The 22396-nt window shown below is 37.3% G+C and overlaps 1 protein-coding gene across 4 annotated transcripts in view; it reads left to right on the plus strand.

Moving 5' to 3' along the window:
* The window catches only part of SGCG (sarcoglycan gamma), a 137332-nt gene that overhangs the window by 62654 nt on the left and 52282 nt on the right, over positions 1–22396 (plus strand). For 2 of the 4 annotated variants that reach the window (XM_054202614.1, XM_054202604.1), the window contains 3 exons: positions 3436–3633; positions 16231–16332; positions 20109–20196. In XM_054202614.1, coding sequence (XP_054058589.1) covers positions 3439–3633; positions 16231–16332; positions 20109–20196 — 385 coding nt within the window. In that variant the 5' untranslated portion in view covers positions 3436–3438. The remainder of the gene's footprint in view (positions 1–3435; positions 3634–16230; positions 16333–20108; positions 20197–22396) is intronic. The other 2 variants (XM_054202633.1, XM_054202624.1) reach the window with 1 other exon arrangement.

A 22396-nucleotide genomic window follows, 5' to 3' on the forward strand; every position in this document is an offset into this window, starting at 1 on the left:
TCCTATGTCGTTAAAGCTCATGAACGTATAAGTCAGTAATATGGTAAGTTGATTCTTACAGAAGAAGCAGACCGACAGTATCAATTCTTTAAGGATTTCCCCTGTAATTACTTGGTACTAGGCCACTAATTCTCTTAAAAATCGTGAAATATTATGTTAAGTGGAAAAGTTTAATCCTTATCAGATTAGTCAGTTGTCTAGGCCAGCGTTACCCATTTGCTACGACGAAAGCAGTTTTTGGCCGTATTAATAATGCTCAGGAACAACAGAACTGTTTTCTGTCAGGAAAAAATAATTTGTGCAGGGGACAACGCTGCACTGGGAGATGTCCCCTGCGGAATTTCTGAAGGGCTGAAAACAATCACAACGCTCAAAGGCTTTTTGGTGAAACGCATAGTGGATTTTGACCTCGCCTCACTAAACAGCAGTACACAATACGTTATGGATAAAAACCCCAACTCACACAATAAACATTTTACAACAGGTTAAAAATGGAACAGAGGGGAACAAGAATCAAAAGAATTGTTAGATTACATGCTTCTGGAAATCATTCTGGTTGGAATTAATTTGGCCAAACGCTTATGTCTAAAACATGTGGGTATAAACATATGAAAAAATCATCCCAGGCTCTCTTTATTTCTCTTTTTACGGAAAGAAGTTAAACACATCTAAGATGCAGTTCATTGGATGTCTGAAGTATACATCTAAAATAAGTCAGATAAATAATTCCCAGCAGGGCTCGTTTTATCTCTGTTGACCAAAAAGGGAGTCCAGGTTGACTGGCTCAGACACTGAAGGCTAAATTTTTGGTACCTAACATTGTGAGATGAATCCCAGCCTCAGAGACCCGCCGTGATGAGGCTGACATAAAAATGCGAAGATCTGAAAGCTAATTTTCTCTGTCAAATGGTGTTTTCTGTGGCAAAATTTACCTTGAAGGTGTAGCGGGCAGCAACACAAGGAACAGGCAAAGTCTGGATGCCGCAGCTAGAGGTTTGTTGCCGAAGGCTGAGCTAACTTCATGAGACTGTGCAGTTTCTGAAGGATGGTCCATTTTCCCACAGCCCTATTGAAATAACCTTTTGAGTGTTCTTAGAAGTGGATTTTATTTGTCTCCTAAAAAAGGAAAAAAAAAAAAAAGCAGCGTGTCTTGTGAAGGGGGCTTCTGTTACTACAGAGATTTCTGTAGCTGTCATCCATCTCGTTTCTTGTTATGCTGACACTTAGCAAGCATGTGTGATGAAGGAAGCAGTAAGAAACTCAGAGGATGCCCTCTGTTAGGTTATTAAATAGTTGAACTACACCTGAGCAAGATCTGCATGGGTTATTTCTCAAAGTTTTACCTGTTGGTGTCACCAGATAACAGTCACTGCATCCTGTCCCGTAAGTTACAGTGTTCAGGAGAAATCTGTGTGGAAGTGTAAAGGTTTTTCTGAGCATTTTATGGAGCCCATTGTATGTACAAATGTCCCAATTTGTCTTACTTGGCAGAGCATGGTAAAGCAAGTTCAAGATAAAGGGCAACTTCTGTGTGTGTGGTATGGTTTGTTATACAGGGATTAGCAGGAAAACAGCAGAAAAAGATAGTAGCAATTAATATATAAACAGTATCCTATGATCAGTAATAGGTACTTAAGTAATACTTGGAACTGAAAAATCTAATCTTGATACTTTTAAACAAACATAGTTCATGTGGTGAATGTGAAGTAGCATCTTGTAAATCTACAGTGTTTTGCAGTAACGTTAAGCCACGTTATTTCAGAAGCTGAGATTCTCTACTAATGTATCATTATACTATTTCCAGTATTTTCAGCGGATGAAAAGATTTACATACATAATATCATAAGCAACCGCGACTGATAGCAGCAACAAATTAATTAGAATATTGTCCCATAATGGCTGTAGCACAGTTACGTTATGAACTGCTGATGATCAGGTCTCATTATTTAATACAAATAAACGAATTAAAAGATTTTTGAATGGAAGCGCAGAAATAAGATGAACACTGCGTATATACATAAAGGTAATGGATGAACTTCTGTTCGATTGTAAACTTGTATTGTGTTCTCTGTCTTACAGTTCGATAGGAAGCTACAGGAACAAAAAATGACGTATTTCTAAAGATGAGGGTTAGGAGGGAGAGCCACAAGCTTGTTACAGACACAGGATGGCTCTGCAGGAGACTTGAAAAGAGCTTCTTTAATGACTTGGAGTAATTCAGCAGCTGCGCAAGGATGTAGTTTAATCATGTTTTGAAAGTGGTGTGTGCAGAGCACAGGGATCTCATTCCCAGGAGTATATTCAGAATTGAGAGGAGACCTTGTGTGAAACCTATCTGAAGGCACTCTCATTTGGGAACATTGTATTGTAGGTTTTGGAGGCAAGATGCCTATGGGTATTCCTGGCTCATAGGAAGTACTTGAACCTCCAATACCTATTTTCTTTTTGACATCCGTGGTTGGGTTGTGGGTTGGTTTTTTTCGTATCGGTGGAAATAAGACAGATGTTGCCCACTGTTGTTTAGTTAAGCAGCTTCAGCTGCTAAGATTTTGTTTTCTTGGCTGAAATTGTAAGCTTTAATGAATGGTTTGAATTGTTGGTGGTCTCTGTGCTGTAAAGGTGAAAGTTAGTGAATATCCTCATGTTTTAAGGAAGTGCAATCTGGTAAGATTTCTTTAAATTCAAAGAACGCTTCTTTAAGAACTATAATATAAAGTGAAGGCACTTGGTTAAACCCAGTAAGTAATGTTTTTATTGCTAATATATCTTTAAATATAACTAGCTGATAAATTCAGCAATCATTATTTCCTTTACATTATTAAGAATCATTTCATTTCTTAATATACGGATTCTGAAGCTTAACATATTCTGGCATTCCAGTGATACACAGTTAAGTTTTACATCACAAAGAATGCATTTTATTACTGAATTGAGGAAAGAATATGTAGAAGTGTTTTTAAACCTGTGCTTACAAGGTACCATTACCACTTTTACCTGTTTTACAGTAAAATAATAATGTTCTGTGAGCCGCAGATTATGATATGATTGTATGAAATATTTTGTGATGGGAGAATTAGAATGCTATGACAAATGGGAGGAAAGTGTTGCCATTCTGTGTGGGATAAAACAAATTTAAGCCTCCTGAAAATGGCAATTGATGAAGACATCACATGGTGTCTACCAAAAAGTAAAGAAAATGTCAACTGATGCAATTCATGTCTTGAAACATCACATGGTGTGTACCAAAAAGTAAGATGTTAAGTGTAATTTGAATGGGACATGATGAATATGCTTTCCAGGTAAAACTTCATAGAGTTTCTAGTTTCTAGTAACTTGCTATTACAATTGTATCTTCATATTTTCCTTGGGGTTTTTATATAAATATTTTTAATTTAACTCAAACAACTAAGCAGTTGTTCTTTTTTTCTTACATAGCAGATGGTACGTGAACAATACACTACAACAACACCAGGCACTAGCCTAGAGAGGCCGAAGAATGAATATGTCTACAAAATTGGAATTTATGGCTGGAGAAAGCGTTGCCTCTACCTGTTCGTTCTCCTCCTGCTTATCATCCTGGTTGTGAATTTTTCTTTGACAATTTGGATTCTGAAAGTGATGTGGTTTTCTCCCGTAAGTGTTCTCTTTAATTTTCCATTCTTTCCATATTCTCTTCCCTGCATCACCACTTCACTTATTTCCTATGTACATCAGCTTCTCTGTATGTAATAAATGGTTCTTCTTTCTTCCTTCTCAACTGTAATTTGTACTTTGGTTGAAAGTATATAAGAAATATCTATCTTTGAGCATACTTACTGATCTGTGATTCCTGTATTGGTAATAATCTTTAAGATACTGCGGTTGTTGATACCTTACATTGAAGTGAATTCCAGCCATTCTAAGAGAATGTATTTTACTGTTGTCTCACAGTCTCTGTTTAGTTTATATTTTATAAATGTGTTTGCTGTAATTTTATCTCACACAGAATTCCTGCTGACAGTTGCTGGTTTTTCTTAGCTTCCTTCTCCTGTTTATCAGCATCTAAAATTTAACAGTTTATTTGCCCAGTTAATTACAGCTCAGAGGTAATTATTACTACTTCGTGCTTGAGATTAAGCAGCTATAGTATTTGGGAATAAATTTAATAACTTTCCACTGTCCTTTATATTTTAATATTTATAATGTAATTTTGCATGCAGTAGATTATAAGATAACTTTCAGAAGTCTGGAAGCCGTGGCTTTAGTCAGAATGCAATGAAATGCATCAGTGAACATTGCAGCTAAGCTCATTTGTTCCTAACATGCAGCCGTGATACACCAATGATTCGAATAGACTTGTTACGAGAAAAACAATAATAGTAAATTCCTACAGCTCTGCTCCTGCTACTAAAGACAGAATTATATTATGATGTCTATAACACTAAATGAAGGGCATTTCATCTTCACAGAAGCATTGCTATAGTTGCTCTTACTACGAAGGAAGTAGGTTAATTTTAAGTGCTACTTATTAATATAGTTACTACTGCTTGAACTCCCACAAGTTTCTTCCTCCACATAAGTTCTTTTCAGCACTGTTACTGTCATACAGATTGTCATGCAGAACATCTTAGATCACATATAATTTTTCTGTTACACAGTTCACATGGAAGATGTGCACTTAGCGACTGCACATCATGAATCACAGAGAATATGAATAACTGTTAATTTTTTTTTCTGTGAGGCTCAGATTTATATTTTTTAAGGAGTTTTGAAAATTATTTTCTGTTGGTTTGGTTTCACTGTATGAAACTGGGTATTTCTTCTCCAATATCAGTCAGGACTAAATAAATAGCATCAGAAACTCTAGATACGCCTATCTCCTACTAGTTCTCTCTGAGGAAGGCACCAAATGCCTTGATCTTCTGAGGCACAGCATCCTTCTGCCTTGGCAACGAGAGCAGTGGAATAACAGCTTAAGTAGAGCAAGCTTGTATTCTGTCACAGGGACTATGAATGCCGTGGTTATAAGGGTTTTCCTAATTCTCGGTTAAAGAATCTGTATTCCTGACATACCTGGTTAAATAGTGACTTAACTGTAATGCCTTCATTCATTTGGGGTAATTTTAGGCAAATATCTCCATTTCAGCTAAATATCAGCTACAAGAACATTTGTGCAAAGTACACATGTGTGTCACAATCCTCAGCAAAAGTATGTGTGAGGTCATTAAGAACAGAGAACTTTTTTTGCTGGGTATAGTTTAATAGAGTGTATCTGTCAAGACAAGAAGTAACCCTGAAGATGCCAGAAATATCCAGAGAAGCACGGCTACCCTCTAAGAAAACTCTAAGGAAGAGTATAGGGATTAACTGCATGTTCAAAGTCTGGAAGTGTGATTGAAGCATCACAGTCCTTCCCTGTGTCTAAGGAAATACTGTTTGTAAAGAATGAGGGCAACAGTCATACAAACCACCAACACTATCATCAAATCCTTTTCCTGTTGGAATTAAGCATTTATTCTTCCAAGTTTTTGGTTAGTGTTTGAAAAAGAGCATTAACAATATAGAATTAATCCATACACGCATCTTCTGTCTCAACCCAAAAAAACAGACAGTCTGATAAAGGCTAGCAAACAAGCTAAGCTGATAAAGGAGAACATGAACCAGACATAGACACGCTGCAAGATGAATAGATTTCAATCTCCTTGTAGAAATTTGGAATGACGATGGAAGACAGAGACTTTTCTAAACTCCATTGTTTGAGAGGCCTTCAGCAGTAAATGAACATGACTTAACTGAACAGAATTTCATTTCATTTCATTTCATTTCATTTCATTTCATTTCATTTCATAAAATTTAGACTAAAAGGGAACAACCAGAACAGAGAATACATTCTTTTTCTCATATTGCCCCGGTAACCTAACATATGAACATCCACAAGTTGTGCAGATTGATTCGCAGGTGTCAGATATGTCTCATTCTTTTTTTCTTTTTCTGTCCGGGAGTTCAGGGGGACGGCATCTCAGGTTTTTCCTGTGTCAGGCTTCCTGTGCCAGGAAAGCCAAAGCTTAGTTAAGTCTTTAGTTAAGACTTACAAAGGCAACCAGATGGGCTGCATCCATGGGTGCAGAGAGAACTGCCTGATTCTCTTGCAAAGTTGCCCTCTGCCACATTTGAAAGGTTATAGAGGCTGGGGAGATCCTCAATGATTCAGGGGAATGCAAGTGTTGCACTTGTCTTCAGAAAAAGAGGGCAGAAGGGCAGTCTGGTGGATTATGGGCTGCTCCGCCTCACTTCAGTCCCTGGGAAAATGATGGAACAGGTCCTCTTGGAAGACATTTCAAGGCCCATGAAGAAGGATAGTGGAGAACAGTCGGCATGGATTTACTAAGGGTGAACAATGCCTGACCAACGTGGTTACCTTCTATGATGAAATATCTGGATTTACAGATAATGGGAGGGCGCAAGATGTCTTTTACCTTGACTTTAGCAAGGCTTTTGACAGTCTCCCACAATATTCTTGTACCCTAGTTAGGACATTGCAGCCACAAAGGGTGGCCAACCAGGCAAGGAAAAAAATATTGTCTGGATGATCAGGCTCGGAAGATAGTTACTGATGTGTTGTACTTTACATAGAGGCTAATAGTAAGAGTTGCAGGGGTCTATCCTGGGACTGGTCCTTCTTAACAACTTTATCAATGACTTAGAAGAGGTGACAGAATGCTTGCTCGCTAAGTTTGCAGGTGGTACCAATTTGGGTGTACCATGCAATACTGACATTTAGAGGAGCCTAGAGGGGCTGGAGGAATGGGCCAACCTCATGAAATTCAAAAAACACAAATGCAAATCCAGCTCCTGGAAAGGAAGAGCCCTTGGCACCAGCACAGGCTGGGATTGCCTGGCTGGGAGCAGCTCTGTGGAGAAGGCCCTGGGGGTTGGTAGCAGCAAACTGAGCGTGAGCCAATGGTGACCCTGGCAGTGGTCTTTACTTCTAGTTTCTCTTTTATGCACAGGTATTTCTGGCACTGGAATAAATAGGACAGTTGCTACAGTTGGACAAAAAAAATTACAGGGTTTTCTGAATATTATTCACAGGTATTTTCTTCTTTTTGGCTTACTTGTAATTATTGAGTGCTCTACCCACATACCTGTTCCCAGAAACTTTTATCAGAGACATACCACTCTGCTAATCTTCTTGGGTTCTCATGGGAAATTAATAACTAATATAGAAAAAGTATTAAAAAATATTTGTTATTACTTTCCAGAGTTTTCTATAAGGCAATGCCAATTCACTTGTATTTCATTGTATAAGAAAATGTTGAAAAGCTAACTATTTATAATAGTTATAATGGCTATATATACACATTATACATTATATATACATTATATATATATAATGTGTGTATATATATATACACACATACACATTATATATATACAACCAATGGCTATATATACACATTAATTATACCGGTATAGATCTATAAATATTATATTCATTTTATAATCAAATAATTAACATAAACAACTATGTAAGCACTTGAAAAATTCAGGCACTGAAGATGTAGGGGCTTACTTAAAGAACTATGAAAAATAATGAACTAGGAATGTGATGAATTAAGAAAGCAAAGTTGAAAATCAAGTAATACTTTCTGGCAGTGAGACTTACTAGACTGTGTAATAGCACACCTTATTAAACTGGAGATGCCCAATCATTTGGAACATTTAAAACCAGACTAGACAGCCATAAAAATGTAGGGTAAAGAACACTCGTTCACAGCAAGAGTTCTCCTTCACTGCAAAGACATACACTAATGAACTTGTACAGCCTTTCCATGTGTTTTGTCATTAACAGCGTATGCTCCATGGAATTAGTTGCCATTTTGAGGATGTTACATTTTTAAATACTCAAATGAAATATTTATTTAATTATTCACATATTCTCATCCTAAATTTTACTAAAATATTTTCGTGTCAGAACACCAATATTCCATAGTTTCTAGTGTGAATAATCCTCAACAGCTGCATTTTGCTATTTTTCCATTAAGTTAAATATAATTTGCCTCCAACCAAGCCACAGCTTTCCATTGTCTCTATCAGACAGTGATTATTTAAATATTTTATGCAAAGCATAATAGCTGAAAAGAAAGCTATTGAGATATTTATTGCAGAAAATCTGTTATCAAAGTCAGACTTCTCAATAGTGTGATATATACTTACATATATATAAGGTATTTTATTGAGGCATTTGATTAATCTGAATTATATGATGAATCAAATCATGTGTATGTACAAAAGCGTGGAAGAACACTTGTTTAAATGAAAACAAAAATATCCAAGTTTACTGTTGTTGGAATCGTTTATTTTGATCAAGAGTGTTAAATAATCTGAGTACAGTGAGATTGTAGCGTACACACAAGTTTAAGAACGGTGGAGGGGTGAGCTCATAAGTGCTTGAGCGCAGCTCCTGATGCTGCTTTGCTAGTTTTAAGTTGTATGGGGAAACTTAAATGAAGCTGCTCTTGGCAAACCTTCTGCCAAAGGGAAATCAGATGTTCTGCTCTCGTGATCTGACTACTACCTTCTTTTCTGAGCCCTGAAACAACCGGTAAATGTTTAACACTCAACTGCACATTTTCCTGTGGTTTTTGGCAAGTATTTTTGCTCCCGAGAGCAAGGAGAGCTGTTGTAATGCAGGAAACAGGAATTATGAATTACAGACCTGGTGAAATTTACAACTTGAGTAGCTCAGGAGTGACCTGAGAAAGGTCTCTGTCCATGAAACTTTGACTATTTGTTTCTAGTGCTATCACCTGCCTTCATAAAAGAGGTTGAACATCCCTAAAGACTTTTTATATATCTTTAGATCATCATATACTCAACAACACTATTACTTCCCAGTACCTGGATCCAAGTGCACATCCTGATGAAGGCATCTTACCTGCGTGTGAGCTCCAGCCCTGACCTCAGGTGCCCAGATGCTCACAGGATCAATGCCTGCTGACACCCCTTTGGTGGGTGATGGGGGACACGCTGTGGCGTGCACCTACTCTGCAATGTAATACCCAAAGTCAAGCCCAGCCTGCTGAAAAAACCACAAGATGGAGAAATTGAACAACTTGGGTTTAATTCCTATTTATGTGCTTCATATACAAATAATTACCTATACATTCAGGTATGAAATCCAGCCATCTGATCAGAAACGTTCACTGTGCAGAGTTCCTCAACTGCCACTTTTCCATGTGGGACTTGTAGGATGTGTCAGTTTTGAGACTGGCGCTAAAATGACCTGAGCCTGCCAAGCTCCGGTGGAAATTGGTGAGACAGAAAAGTAACTGCTGTTCTCAAATGATTTCTTCCTAAGATATACGTTGTTTACATCTTTCGTATGTCATGTTCCAGTTCATGCATTGTCTGCTGTGTTAGTACTTGCAGCTAATAAATGCCGCCCGTGTATTTCTGCAATGTCTACCACAACGGGCTTCCATCCAGATTGGGACCTGTGAGCACGACAAGATTTACACAAATACATGTTAAGCTGTCATTTTATTGATGCATAGCGTATATTTATGCCATTATTTTAAAGGTGCTGTTATTGTCAGTGCTAGGGTAGAGCTTGCTGTGATGCACTATAGGGAGAATTGAAAACATTTGTTTTCCATTTTGCTTGATATGTTACAAAATGTACTTATCAATAACATCATTAGAGAAGCATCACAGTAGATTGTTATGGTTTTATGTGTAAAATCTCTGTGGTCACTATAAATTTTTGTACCATGAATTAAAAAATGGTCATGATGGTGCAAAGGTAACCAAAACTCTGCTCTTAAACTTTATTTAATCAGTAATACTAAGGTGAGGGGAAGGCTGGGTAATTCGAAATGAGGTTGAGTTGTTGTTGGAGATGATCTGTTTTTCATGTCAATATACTACAGTGGTTGCTATTCAATATGATAATACCATTTTAAAATAAATTTGCATGATAGCTGCAAGACAAAGCATAAGGTGAAATATTTAAGTCATTCTTTCACACAGAGCTGTTGACTGCCTCAAGGGTGCTTTGTGAGGGATGCAACATCTCTGTCCTTTTTTCATCTCACATTTTCATCATCTTGACTATTTAGACAGCAAATTCTGGCAGGGTGGAGGTGATTGTCACCGTGTGCTTACACAAGGCATAGAGCACTGAGACCGTAAGATGAAACATTCCCTAGTACAAATGATAGGATTTACAATATTGAATCCATACATGGTCTGTGTTATCACATACACCATGCAAATATCCCTGATTCCTCAGAGTAATTCAAGAAATAAACATTATGCACTGTTCAGCAGAAAATCCGTTTGACAACCTTTGCAAATCAAAGGAAAATATTTAATTTGGTTTCTTTAGCTAAGTTGTGTAATTATAAAAGTTAATATAATAAAATTAATTAGCCAACTTGTAACAACTCAATTCCTGAATAAATATATGTAGCGGTGGGAGTAGCAGTGTATTTTTCTAATGTTGAGTAAATCAGTCACAGAAGATGTAATGCCGGATGTAACGGTGTTTTTATTAGCAGAGTGTTATCCAGCTTTGAAATGTCTGTGCAGTACAGACAGAGCCAGAGACAGAATTTGTTCCTCCACGAACAAGGAAACGAAGCTGGAACTGAAGCTGTTTTGAGAAGCTATTTTTTGATGTTGAGTAATACCTGCTGTAACTAATATCTATCTTTATTTAAGAAAGTCTGTTATTCTACATATCGGGACAAAGAGGACCTGAAAATATCTTGAAATTATGCATCTTAAATATGAAGCCTGTTTTATGAAAGAAATCTCATCAAAATTAAGCAAATGTCAATGGTATGATGAATTTGCATCTTTCATAGCCATTTCCTTACAAACCTGTTGAGTTCAAAGGTGCCATCTACTTTTCTAGGTCATGGAGTATTACTTACCCACTTTCTAGCCGTAACCTCAAATGTTTTAGTTCGTGTCCAGCCCTAAGCCAGGTGACACTAACTTCTATACCAGGAGGGCTTGCTGTCGCTACGGGCTCTGATTTGACCAATGTCTTCGACAGAAAAGACTCCACTGTCATCTAAGAAGAGGAGTTGGATAACCTTCTCTGTCTGCGCCCAGGGAATAGAGTCCTTGCAACAGAAAATGAGATGAGGCATCAGTGATGTTATTATACCAAGCACGTACTTAGCTCCAAAACAGATATTGTAAGTCAAACAGAGAGTTCCATCAGATTCATTACCAACCCTGTTTTGCTGATTGCTCTTTAACAATCTCTACCCACAGCCCTATTATCTCAATGCAACAGTACGCTCGTGTTTGCAAAGCAAGTTCTCGAAATAGTAATTGCTGCAAGAAGTACTGCAGTGAAAGCTGGATCTATAAAGCCATTAATTGAGCTAGGTTTGGGGCACAACAAATGATGGCTTGGTCTGAGCTTGCCAAGGTCTTTCTCTGGGCTGGCGTAAAAGTAGGTTGTAAGTATCCTGTAAGTAAGAAAAGGTGTTACCTGAATGGAAATGCTCTGTCCTATCTACTCTGAAGTTAATATTATCGGTTCCAGTCAGCAACTACAGTGTGTGTGGACTATTAACGGTTGGAAAATGTGAATATTCAGGGAGCAGGTATTACAAATCAAGCATGCTATTAACTCCCGAGACAGGAGCTACTTTAATGTGAACTGGGTGCATGTTAAAGCTAATGTTTGAATCAACTTAGAGATTTTATTGTTGTAACTGTGCTAACATCTGGTATGCCTGTCTTTCCAGGATTTGATCTCTCCCCAAAAGAGGAAAATGCACATCTTCGTGTGCAGTTATTAGCTGATACATAGACCAGGTGCTTAATACCCATTGTTTAGAGGAGTATGAGGGCTAGAATTGAATCTAATGCTGAGAAGGTGCAGAAACAGTGGTGATACAATATAATAGGAAGAGTGGTTGATCCAATATAGTAAGGCCTCACATCTATCAGTTTCTATGTTGGTAGGAAAATGCAAGTTACAGCTTGATTGAATTTAGGTGACTAGAAATACTCATTATAAACTGAATGCACGTTCCGCAGGCCTCATCCTCGCTTCTGAGGGCCACATGCTTACAGCAGCAGACCTCTACGTTATTATATTGGCTTGGGAGATAAATCCCAAGTACGATTTTTGGAACATTTTGGTCCTGATGAAGGACTCAGTCCTTCCATAGTCCTCTGAAAGAAACTTGACATTTCTGCAGCTTGTGGACATACTGCACTTCTCTAATGGCTTTGTGGGGGATGGAACTGCTTCCTTTTTTTTTTTCAGAGGAAAAATATTTTGCATTTGTTCTGTCCAGAATCTAAGAGAATGATCACCCATCCAAGATGGTCCTCCCATCCAGATGCTTCATAGCACTAGTCTTCCCTAGAATTCCAGTAGTGATAGCTACTTATTTCAGGTGGTTTGGAGTATCCCCATGTAGAGAATTTGCAGAATAGCTGTCAAATATCCTTTAGACCATGATTTCTGAATCAGAGCCTTTTGTTGGGCTTTTATGAGGCTTAAACGCACTTAGAGCTTGAATTTCTTGTAGAAGGCCTTGTGTCTGTTTCTACAAGCGCTTACCTCCTCAAGAGCATTTTCAAATTATGAAAAATGCTTCTACTGTGGTTGAAGACATCCTGTTACTCCGATTAGAATATGCCTAGCAGTTTTGAAATGAGAACTGGTCACACCTTTGTGAACTCTAATGCTGAATTGCATCTTTGGTGCATAAGGGTTTGGCAGCTGCCAGCAGTTCCCATGCCAGTCAACTCCTTCCAGCAACAGCAAAATCTACTTAGTGTCTGCAGGGATACCATTTCATCCTCCTCTTCTATACAGCTCAGTCCCCACCTCGCTGGGGGCTTTGACTAATCAGAAAATGTGAGTCTTGGGGCTACGTGCACAGCAATGTGTTACAGCTCAGGGCCAAGCACACTCAGGCATCATCAGGAGAGCAAGAACCCAGACTTGCCATATATCAGCTATGTTTAATGAAGCTTTTTTTTTTTTCCTAATCAATAGCTAATTGTAGAACTGCATCAAAGTCCATGCCTAACTGATATTTGGACTCTTTCCTCAAGGCAATAGAAATATTTTTATTGAGTGAATTGAATAGGAACAGAACCAAATCCTTGAAACTGAAAGCAGCAAGGTTGTTCATCACTGAGGAAGTCACAATTCTCAGTAAATAATCATTGGCTTCTCCTAAATGGTAATGTAAGGAGCAGAGTGGTTGTTGAGAGAACATTATGTGTAACTATTATAGTCCTTTTTATGGAACTTATCGTGGGATCTCAGTGCATTAGGGTGGTTGTTTATCCTAAATCCCTCTCTTTTACATTCCATGTAACTTCCATTTGCCAATTATAAACGTGGGATAATAGAATTTCCCCATCTCATGGTACTGCATAACTCAATACTTTTACAAGCCTGAGATGCTCAAATATCGTGGTACTAAGGAAATAATAATTGTTTACAGTCACAATGGTAAAAGAAGTGAGGATCATTATATGAAATCCACGTTTTTGTTGTTCTCATGCACGTTACAGAGTTTATCTGCCTGTCGTCACACATAATCATTCGTGCAGGTAACCCAGGTCTAAATTCCCGTATGTTTTTGCATTTCCTGAGTGGTCAATGAGAATGGCTGATGAAGGTCTTATTCAGATACACGAGCATGTGAGCTTTGTGTCAATGCTTAAATGAAATAGCTGATGAATAAAACAGGACATACTTGTACTTATACAAAGTAATCCTGAGTGATATGACTGGATTTACTGAAAAATAAGAATTTATTGATAAGTTAAAGTGCTAAGTTTTGTCACGTGGCATATTATTCTTGATGTCAAAGACATTCCTTTGTCTATATAGCATTTTTAGTATAATCATTGCTGAAAAATCTGAATCCATTAGAAAGAGCGTGCTGAGTAAATTGCATAATCTTCTTTTTCAACATCAATTATAGGTTATTTGTCTCTACGTAAAATTTCTTCCTGGCAAAGCCAAAGGCAGGATAGAAATTGCCACCAGAAGTTTTTTGATTTTCCCCGGTGTGTTTCAGAGCAAGAATTAATTTCTACTTCTTCCTCTGTCTTCTTAAATCTCAATATCATTTTTATACTTACTCTATAATATACTGTTTATTTCGTTACTTATGTTCAAGGGAAAATATGAAAACTGTGTTTAAACCTGATGGTTAATGTAATCTACTTTCAGCTGATGTGAAAAGGCATGAGATCAGACCTCTAATGAGACCTTAAATTTAGCTAATTAAATGAGAGCCATTTGTTAGTGGTATTTCTTTAGAATATACTGATATTTCATGTCATATTTTTCAAAAGTGTTTGTCTTAAAACCTGTGTGTTCTTATGGTGTTGAAGTGATCTTTGTTTTGTGTTACAGGTTAGAAAAAACTATTCGTAGTCCTCACAAGAAAAACATATTTCTGAATGACTCAGTGCTGCCTAGGAATTGTGATTATGAAAGCCATAGGGGGCTCATCATATGTATTATTTTAGTTTTGCCTCATGAGATGTATCAATAAATGCGAGGTACTGTTTAAAAGCTTTGCAGTGGTCTAGAATCTAGAAGCTGTATCTCCTTCCACTGAGAAAAGTCAGTACATTATGTATTTCAAAGCAGTAAAATATTTGACACTGAATAACAGACTCCATAAATAGCTATTCTAAAAGCCTCTTCCCTGAAATAAATCCTTGCTGGGGAAGAATTGCAGTTGTACTCTCCAGTGGAGTGAACTGCTGACATGAATGTTTCTTACCGTACGGAATTTAAGCAAAGCTTGTTTCTCTCTCTGTCTCTCTTCAAGCCTGTGAAAAGAAAATAGCTACAATTTTTCATTGAAGGCTGGTTAGACATGTTATTTAGCATCATATATATTTTTAATATATATATACACTATACATAATATATTAATAATTATAATATTAATAACAATGATATATAATTATTAATATATATTTATTATATTATATAATATATAATGTAGGATAAATAAATATATATTAAAAAATGTATATATATCCTATATTATATATATAGGAGATATATATATATAGTCTCATTGGCGAGAACATGCCATATTTGAAAATAATTTGAAAATAAGTCTCTTAAAGTTACAGCTTTTTTCCCGTGGTAAGCATAATTCATTGGATGAACAGGTTATTGATGTATCATCAGTGGCCTGTCGTGTATCTCTTCTTGTGTGGAGAACAACCCGAAAAATATTTGGACTGGAAATGCTTTTTGGATTTGTTGTTTATTATTTAGCCCCCTCACCTACTTCTTGTAGTCTGAGGCAGTTGACTTGAAATACTATTGTGTGTGGCCGAGCTGTAAGGCTGCAAATTTTTGGCCATTTTTTCTCACTTTTCATAGCAGAGGGAGGGGCGAATCCCTCACAGATTAGTTGAAAAACTGTGAAATACCTTGCAGCTGAAGCTGCAAGTCCTCAGAGGTACTTCCTGAAGTAATTCCTCACTCATTTTTCACGTGATCAGTTCTATGATAATGATGAGAGAAGGCTGAAAGAATGAAATAAGATATGGGCTGGAAAGCACAACTGGGCTAAAATCAGGAGGGAGCGATTCAGAGAGAATAAGGAAGATACAGAAACTGAAAAGCAGGTGACAGAGAGAATGGAAGATGATGGTGAGAGGTGGAGCCTTCACCTATGATTAGAGGAGAAGAAAAATAAACCAAGGGATGAAAAATGAATTAAAAAGAAAAACGTAATTATGGAAAACGGAAGCAAATAAAAATCCCTCTTTTTCTCCTCAATAGGCTCAGAAGTATTGCTTTCCTTGTAATGTATTATTGATAGAATAAACCTTGAGATGCCAACATAAGGTTTGTTTTATGTGAGTACTCGTGTAAAAGTTTATCGTTCATGATGTTTTTAGAAGGCAAGTACAAAGGCTATTTCAGCACAGACAATACCAATTCACTTCTTTTTAAGTTAATGACTGTAATATCATTTTTCCTCAAAAAAAAAAAATCCCAACTTTAATAACTTTTTCTTAAATGCTACGGTTTCTTAAAGAAAAATAGTCCTGGAAGAAATGAGGAATTCTCAAAATTTTAAATGCATTAGTATGGGTAGCTTTATCAATAGACTGGAGACAGGCAGGCCTGGAAATCTTCTGTTTATGAAAAGAACAAAAAATAAATACAGCAACGATAATAAAATGTGCATAATTCTTGCATCTTCTCCTCAGACTGGAATGGGACACCTGCGTGTCACGAAAGAAGGCCTTCGTCTGGAAGGGGAATCGGAATTCTTATTCCCTCTTTATGCCAAAGAAATCCATTCTCGAGTGGTAAGCAGATAATCTTCCAGTAATGCTAAAATAAAATTAGTGCACTTAGGAACAGTTGAATTAGGTGAAGTCCAGGCAGCTGTCATGGAAATACGTGTGTGTGTGTGTGTGTGTGTGTGTACACACATATTGTTGCATACTTTGCAAGCATGATCATTAGATCAATGTTCTGATACTATGGCAGAATTAACATTTTTCTCCTAAGCGTGTGATAGCAAATAGCTCAAAAAGGAATTATAAAGGTCATTGTATATAAGCAACCCTCGAATTTTAAGAGTGTGTATAAAGTTGTTCATTATTTTTACTCAGATTATTTTTTAATGCAGGCTTCCCTGTGAAACTGCTTGTTTTGTTTATTCATCCATTACAGAATAGTTTAAATATCTCTAAAATTCATGGATCTTACTGGAAAAGTTAAAATTCTCTAAGAAGTTCAGGTTTTGTCACTTCTCGGACAACGATATTAAATGTATGATATCTTTATATATTTAACTGTGTAAAATCTGCAAGACTAAATGGGAAGATTTAGGATTGAATCTTGTTTACATAGACAGAACATATTATTATTGAGGTAAAAAGGAATAACTTGGTCAAAGAAAATATTTATCAAGCAGATTAAAATGGTTCAAGCAGAATAAAAATGAAAGATTTTTATTGAAGTACTGGGTTTAGAGGGAGAAAGAGAGAATCTGAATTGGTGTTTATTTATCCAGGTGAACTCTGAAACTTATTCAGGTGAATTTTTTGTCGAGCAATATCTGTTTCTGACCAACAAAAGGAATATTTTTCAGAACTATTGTCTGTAATATAAACTCTCACAAAATAAAGCCATGTTTCATGAACAAAGTCATCAACCAAAAAGTACTATTCAATGAGAGTAAAAGCTGAATATGGCTCTTTCATTACTTCAAACATGTAATCATCCTCTCTGAGTTATTAGAAGAAATAGCCAGCTATGAGACTTTTCTGAAACTAGAGAAAAAGTTAGTGTTTGTATTGCTATAGCAAGAGAAAATGTAAATAAATTTATCAGAAAACATGGTTGATGTAGGATTTAGGGTGAGGTTGTTAAAATGCTCAATTACTGAAATCTAAGCAATGACAACGTATTTTATGTCTGTTAAGCCTTTCTTTTTCGGTCTGTCTGCAATGAGTAGTTCTGGTAGCAGGAGCAGCTCTTACTTAGATGGTGAAATTCCATTGCTAAATCTAAATTTCCATTTTGTTTCTTATGCTGTATTCTTTTCTGCCTCATAGGCAGCAGGAAAACTATTTATGTCCTTAAATGAATTTCCCTTGAGGCTGTTTATCCAATAAGACATGTAACTTCTTAAAACCAGCATAGCTAATACTTAAAAACTCCCTCTGCCCCAAAAAATGGTTACGCAATGTTAAGCTACCATTTGTGCTCTTTTAGTATGTCTTGCAGCTCTTAATACATTTAGTGCAATATAGGAGGAAAGAGGTGTGGCAGCATCTAATATATGCTTGGCTGTGTAATGACCCTTTGTGATCATTAGTAGCATGCATTAATTAGAGCCTTCAGGCTACTGCATGTCTCTGCCCCCTGTGAACTGATAGTTCAATAGAGGTTTTTTGTTTGCTTGCTTGCTTTTTCAAATATTTGAACTCTCTAGAGGCTTAATTGCCTGTAGCTTGATCTCCTGAGTGCCATCTGTATATTCTCAGATTATATATTCCTCATAAGGTTGCTTATTTGTTATGATTTCTTTTCCTAAGTTTGTCTGTTAGAGAATTGGGCCACTCATAGCTATCATAGCAGCTTTCTCCCTTGCCTTAATAATGTTCTCCCTGCAGTTTCCTAACAGCTTTTCTCACCTAATGAGGTCTCCAAAGTGCTAAGAAAATACATAGCAGAAAATCTACTTGCTGTGCATCATCTCTGGAGCCTATTACAAGTTTATGCCTTCGTTATGAGTCCAACACAGAGTTGTGGGCAACACCGGTGCATCTCAGCTAATACATATTCATGGAAAGATAAAAGATGAGCATTTATAAATATATTACTAGATTTTAATTAGTTAACAACACACATGTGGAAGCTGCAGGTCTAGAATACAGTTTATTTGCACTTATATTTGATATTACGAATTACTAACTTATTTTTTAAATCAACCGGTGGCAGTCAAGTAAGTGCTATAAAGATGCCCAGATCTGTGGGTCATTTAGCACATGTACTTATATGTAATATATTTACCTGATCTTTGTTGACCTTCCTTTTCCACTTCATACTAACTTGTCACCATTAATATTCATTCTAACACACTGCTTACTTTTTTCCTGAGACTTCATTATTGGTGTTAATTCTGTTAGCTTTCACCTTTTCCTGATATAATTTACAAAATGAGATTCATTTATTTTGCTCACTCAGTGACTTCTTTTGAGATAGCCTATCTTCCTACTTCTAACACTTCTTTTTTTTTAAAAAATGTGTAAGTTGGACTCCAAACTGTGTATAGCTTCTACCACTGTTATTAGGTAAGCCTGTGTAGTCAGATTCTTTGCATAAAATATGTTCATAATTCTGAGGTTATCTCTAAGCATTAAATTATGATGGGAGCATGACTTGATCATAGGAAGTTCCATCTAAACATGAGGAGGAACTTCTTTACCCCGGGGGTGGCAGAGCACTGGCACAGGCTGCCCAGAGAGGTGATGGAGTCTCCGTCTCTGGAGACATTCAAAACCCGCCTGGACGTGTTCCTGTGCAACCTGCTCTGGGTGACCCTGCTCTGACAGGGGCGTTGGACTAGATGATCTCCAGAGGTCCCTTCCAACCCTACAATTCTATGATTCCATGATTCTATGACTTGTGAGTGATTTTCAGGGGTTAGCCCTTCAAGGTGCTGCACAGTCTTTCTTGAGTCCAGAAAAAGTACCAGAAGCCATATATATGAGACCGATCTTTAACAGTAGTCCGGTAGTTGGAAACTCACTCATTTATCTAGGAATGAGTATCCCCTCTGAGGTCACAAGCAGGCAGCTTCCTAGTACCCTCTTCATGTCACATATTCCCTCATACGTTGGCAACCGAGATCTGCTCAGACACACTTATCAGTAACTAGGTTCCTGTCCTTTAGATAACAAAGTATGCTTTAGTATGAAAGCACATGTACTGCAAAAAAACTTCCTCCCCTCTTTTTAAGTCGACTGGAGTGGCTACAGTTTGCTGATCCAACTGAGTGTGATCAAACTTTTTCTCCCCAGATAATTTTCTGTTACTTAAAACCAAGTACAAACAGTGGCCAGTATGATCTCCCTGACAATCAGCTGCATTTAAAGACAATTCAGGTGGTAGATTGAAGAAAAACATAAGAAGAACCCACTCAATGTGGCTAAGTTTCTTTTCCGGTGATTCCAGGGGCATTGAAGATTGTTGCATGATTTGTTGATTTTCCTGCAACAAACCCGGAGTTTGTTGTAGCCGGGACGTGTCACCAGGGGTTTGGCAGTCGTCTCTCAACTACGTACCTCATTCAGCTCAGCACAGAACGGTCAAAACATCCTCCTCCTGTCGGTCATATTCTCGTCTGTGCAAGTGTGTAGTTTTGCAGTTTGATTTAGGTTTTAACATAAAATTACATGCTTCCTCGTATGTCTATTACTTTCTATTTTTCATTAGATAATTTTCCAGCCACAAAGTTTTGGAACCGAGGACGATCCCCTTAAACTTTTACGAAAATGTGTATTTCTGTAAGTGTTTACAGTTCTAATTTTTCTGCTGAATCTACTTTTTTTTTTTCTCCATACTCCAGGACTCATCCCTGCTTCTCCAGTCTACCCACAATGTGACTGTGAACGCTCGCAATTCAAATGGGGAAGTCACAGGCAGATTAAATGTGGGTAAGTCCAAGTGATTTTTCCTTTTTCATTGTTTTGGAAACATTTTAATGAATATTTGCAAGTAGCTTGGAGGATATAAAGTGCTACACGTGATTATTTTTTACTGTTATGATCATGTTTGAATAGTCCAGCTGCCACTTAATAAGTGCCAACAGTATATTTTCAATTTCTCAGTTAAGCGTTAATTCTGTAAATATTTGAAGCACTTTTTTATTGCAGAGTCATGCAGGAAAGGTCACTGCAGAAGTTACTCTTTTCCTTGTGTAGGTATCTATAGATAGTTGCAAATAATTTTCTAAGAGAATGCAACAGGAGAACGTGGCTGGAAAGGTCTGTATGTCTCTCTTCATTTCCTAGTGTTCCAGAGACTAATAGAATTAAGCAGATGTCCTAAAAAAACCTGCTGGTTCACAACTCTGAAATGTAGATATTTTGCTATATTTGGTAGCAGTAAGATACATTGGTTTACTGAGTTAAATCAATAGATCTAGATGGGTGTAGGTGATAGATCTTGGCAGCAAGAATAAGCATACCTTACTCTTTAAATCATATTTTTAAGCAAGAATGGCAGCAATATGTGTCAGATACAACAGAATTTTTCTTAGTTTTTTTTAATGTTTTTCAACCTTTTCTTGACTTGGAAGAAAAATGCAACAATTTATTAACTTGTTCCTTCTAAGATCCTCATGCAGCAAAGCATAAATTTCAACTTACTTAACTGTAAGACTGACCTGATGTGCTTACGTAGTTTACTAGATTGGAACCCCGATGAGTAACTCTTCCGTGCTGATGAGACTGTGTAACTTCTCTGACAATTCGTTTCAAGAATTATCATATCAATTCATTGAACATTTTGCAAGCTTCTTTAAAAAAAAAAAACCCAACTTCAAATAAAAACTATAATTTATAACTTATAAAAGAGCCTGCTATTCCCCTTAAAAATGTATAATTGTACAATTAAACAATCAATCACAATTTGACCTTTAAATGTTTTCAAATCTTTTTTTTTTAAATCAAGCTGATAATTTCTCTTTAAAAAATGCCTCTAGATATTTATTAATACATGATAGTGGCATTCATATTTGAGTGCTGTTTGCAAAGGCATGTAGCGATAGGACGAGGGGCAGTGGTTTTAAACTAGAGCAGGGCAGGTTTAGATTAGACATTAGGAAGAAGTTCTTTACAATGAGGGTGGTGAGACACTGGCACAGGTTGCCCAGAGAGGTGATGGAGGCCCCATCCCTGGAGACGTTCAAGGCCAGGCTTGATGAGGCTCTGAGCAACCTGATCTAGTTGAAGATGTCCCTGCTTACTGCAGGGGGGTTGGACTAGATGACCTTTAAAGGTCCCTTTCAACCCAGCACATTCTATGATTCTATGACTCTATGATATTTCATTTTGATAATAATTAGGGGTATGAAATGTACAGTACTTCTAGTTTCATACTATTAGTACAGTTATTTCAGACTGTTTTGCAGTGACCGTGTGACCAATAATGTACACATCACACGGTCAGAATGCCTGTGACATGGCACATGTGCTGTTGATACTGTCTGCTCCATACGGTTTGACTCACTAGATGTGTATCTGCACTCCGGTCATGTGCCCGTCCTGCCTGACGAGAAGAAGGTGTTAGGAGCTCCTTTGGGAAGGGCAGACCACAGAGCAGATCATTGACCACCACACTAATCTGTACAACTTGATCCCTGACGAAGTCTGAGAAACTTACAGGTAAAATCATGTCAGAGAGAAGCCCAAATGCCTGATGAACTGTTCGACAGGCTGTGTCCAGCCGGTGTGACCTCTTTAACTGAAAGATATAAAGATATTTGAGTTGTGGTGACAGCCAATGTCTATAGGTCTTACATTAGGAAAATGAAGCTGGGCAAAAATAACGACAAGTCTCAGATCCTCCTTTCTTTCCTCTTCCTCTTTTTTTTCCTCTTCCTCCTTTCTTTCCTCTTCCCAGTCACAACATAGTCTTGTGAGAGCGATAACAAAAAGCAGTACAGAAAGTGAGGTGGAACGTGCTGTGTTAAAAATACCTGCTCTGTAGGGCTAGAGACATCTAGATTGAAGAAAACTTGTGAACTGAAGACCCAATGGACAGAGAAGGGTCAATACAAACCCATGTCGTACAACAGGGACTGTGGTGTTTAGCAGGGAGAGTTCTGCTGGAACTGTCTTGTCAGTAGTGACT

The sequence above is a fragment of the Rissa tridactyla genome, chromosome 1 (genome assembly GCF_028500815.1).
Source record: "Rissa tridactyla isolate bRisTri1 chromosome 1, bRisTri1.patW.cur.20221130, whole genome shotgun sequence".
Classification (NCBI taxonomy): Eukaryota; Metazoa; Chordata; class Aves; order Charadriiformes; family Laridae; genus Rissa; species Rissa tridactyla.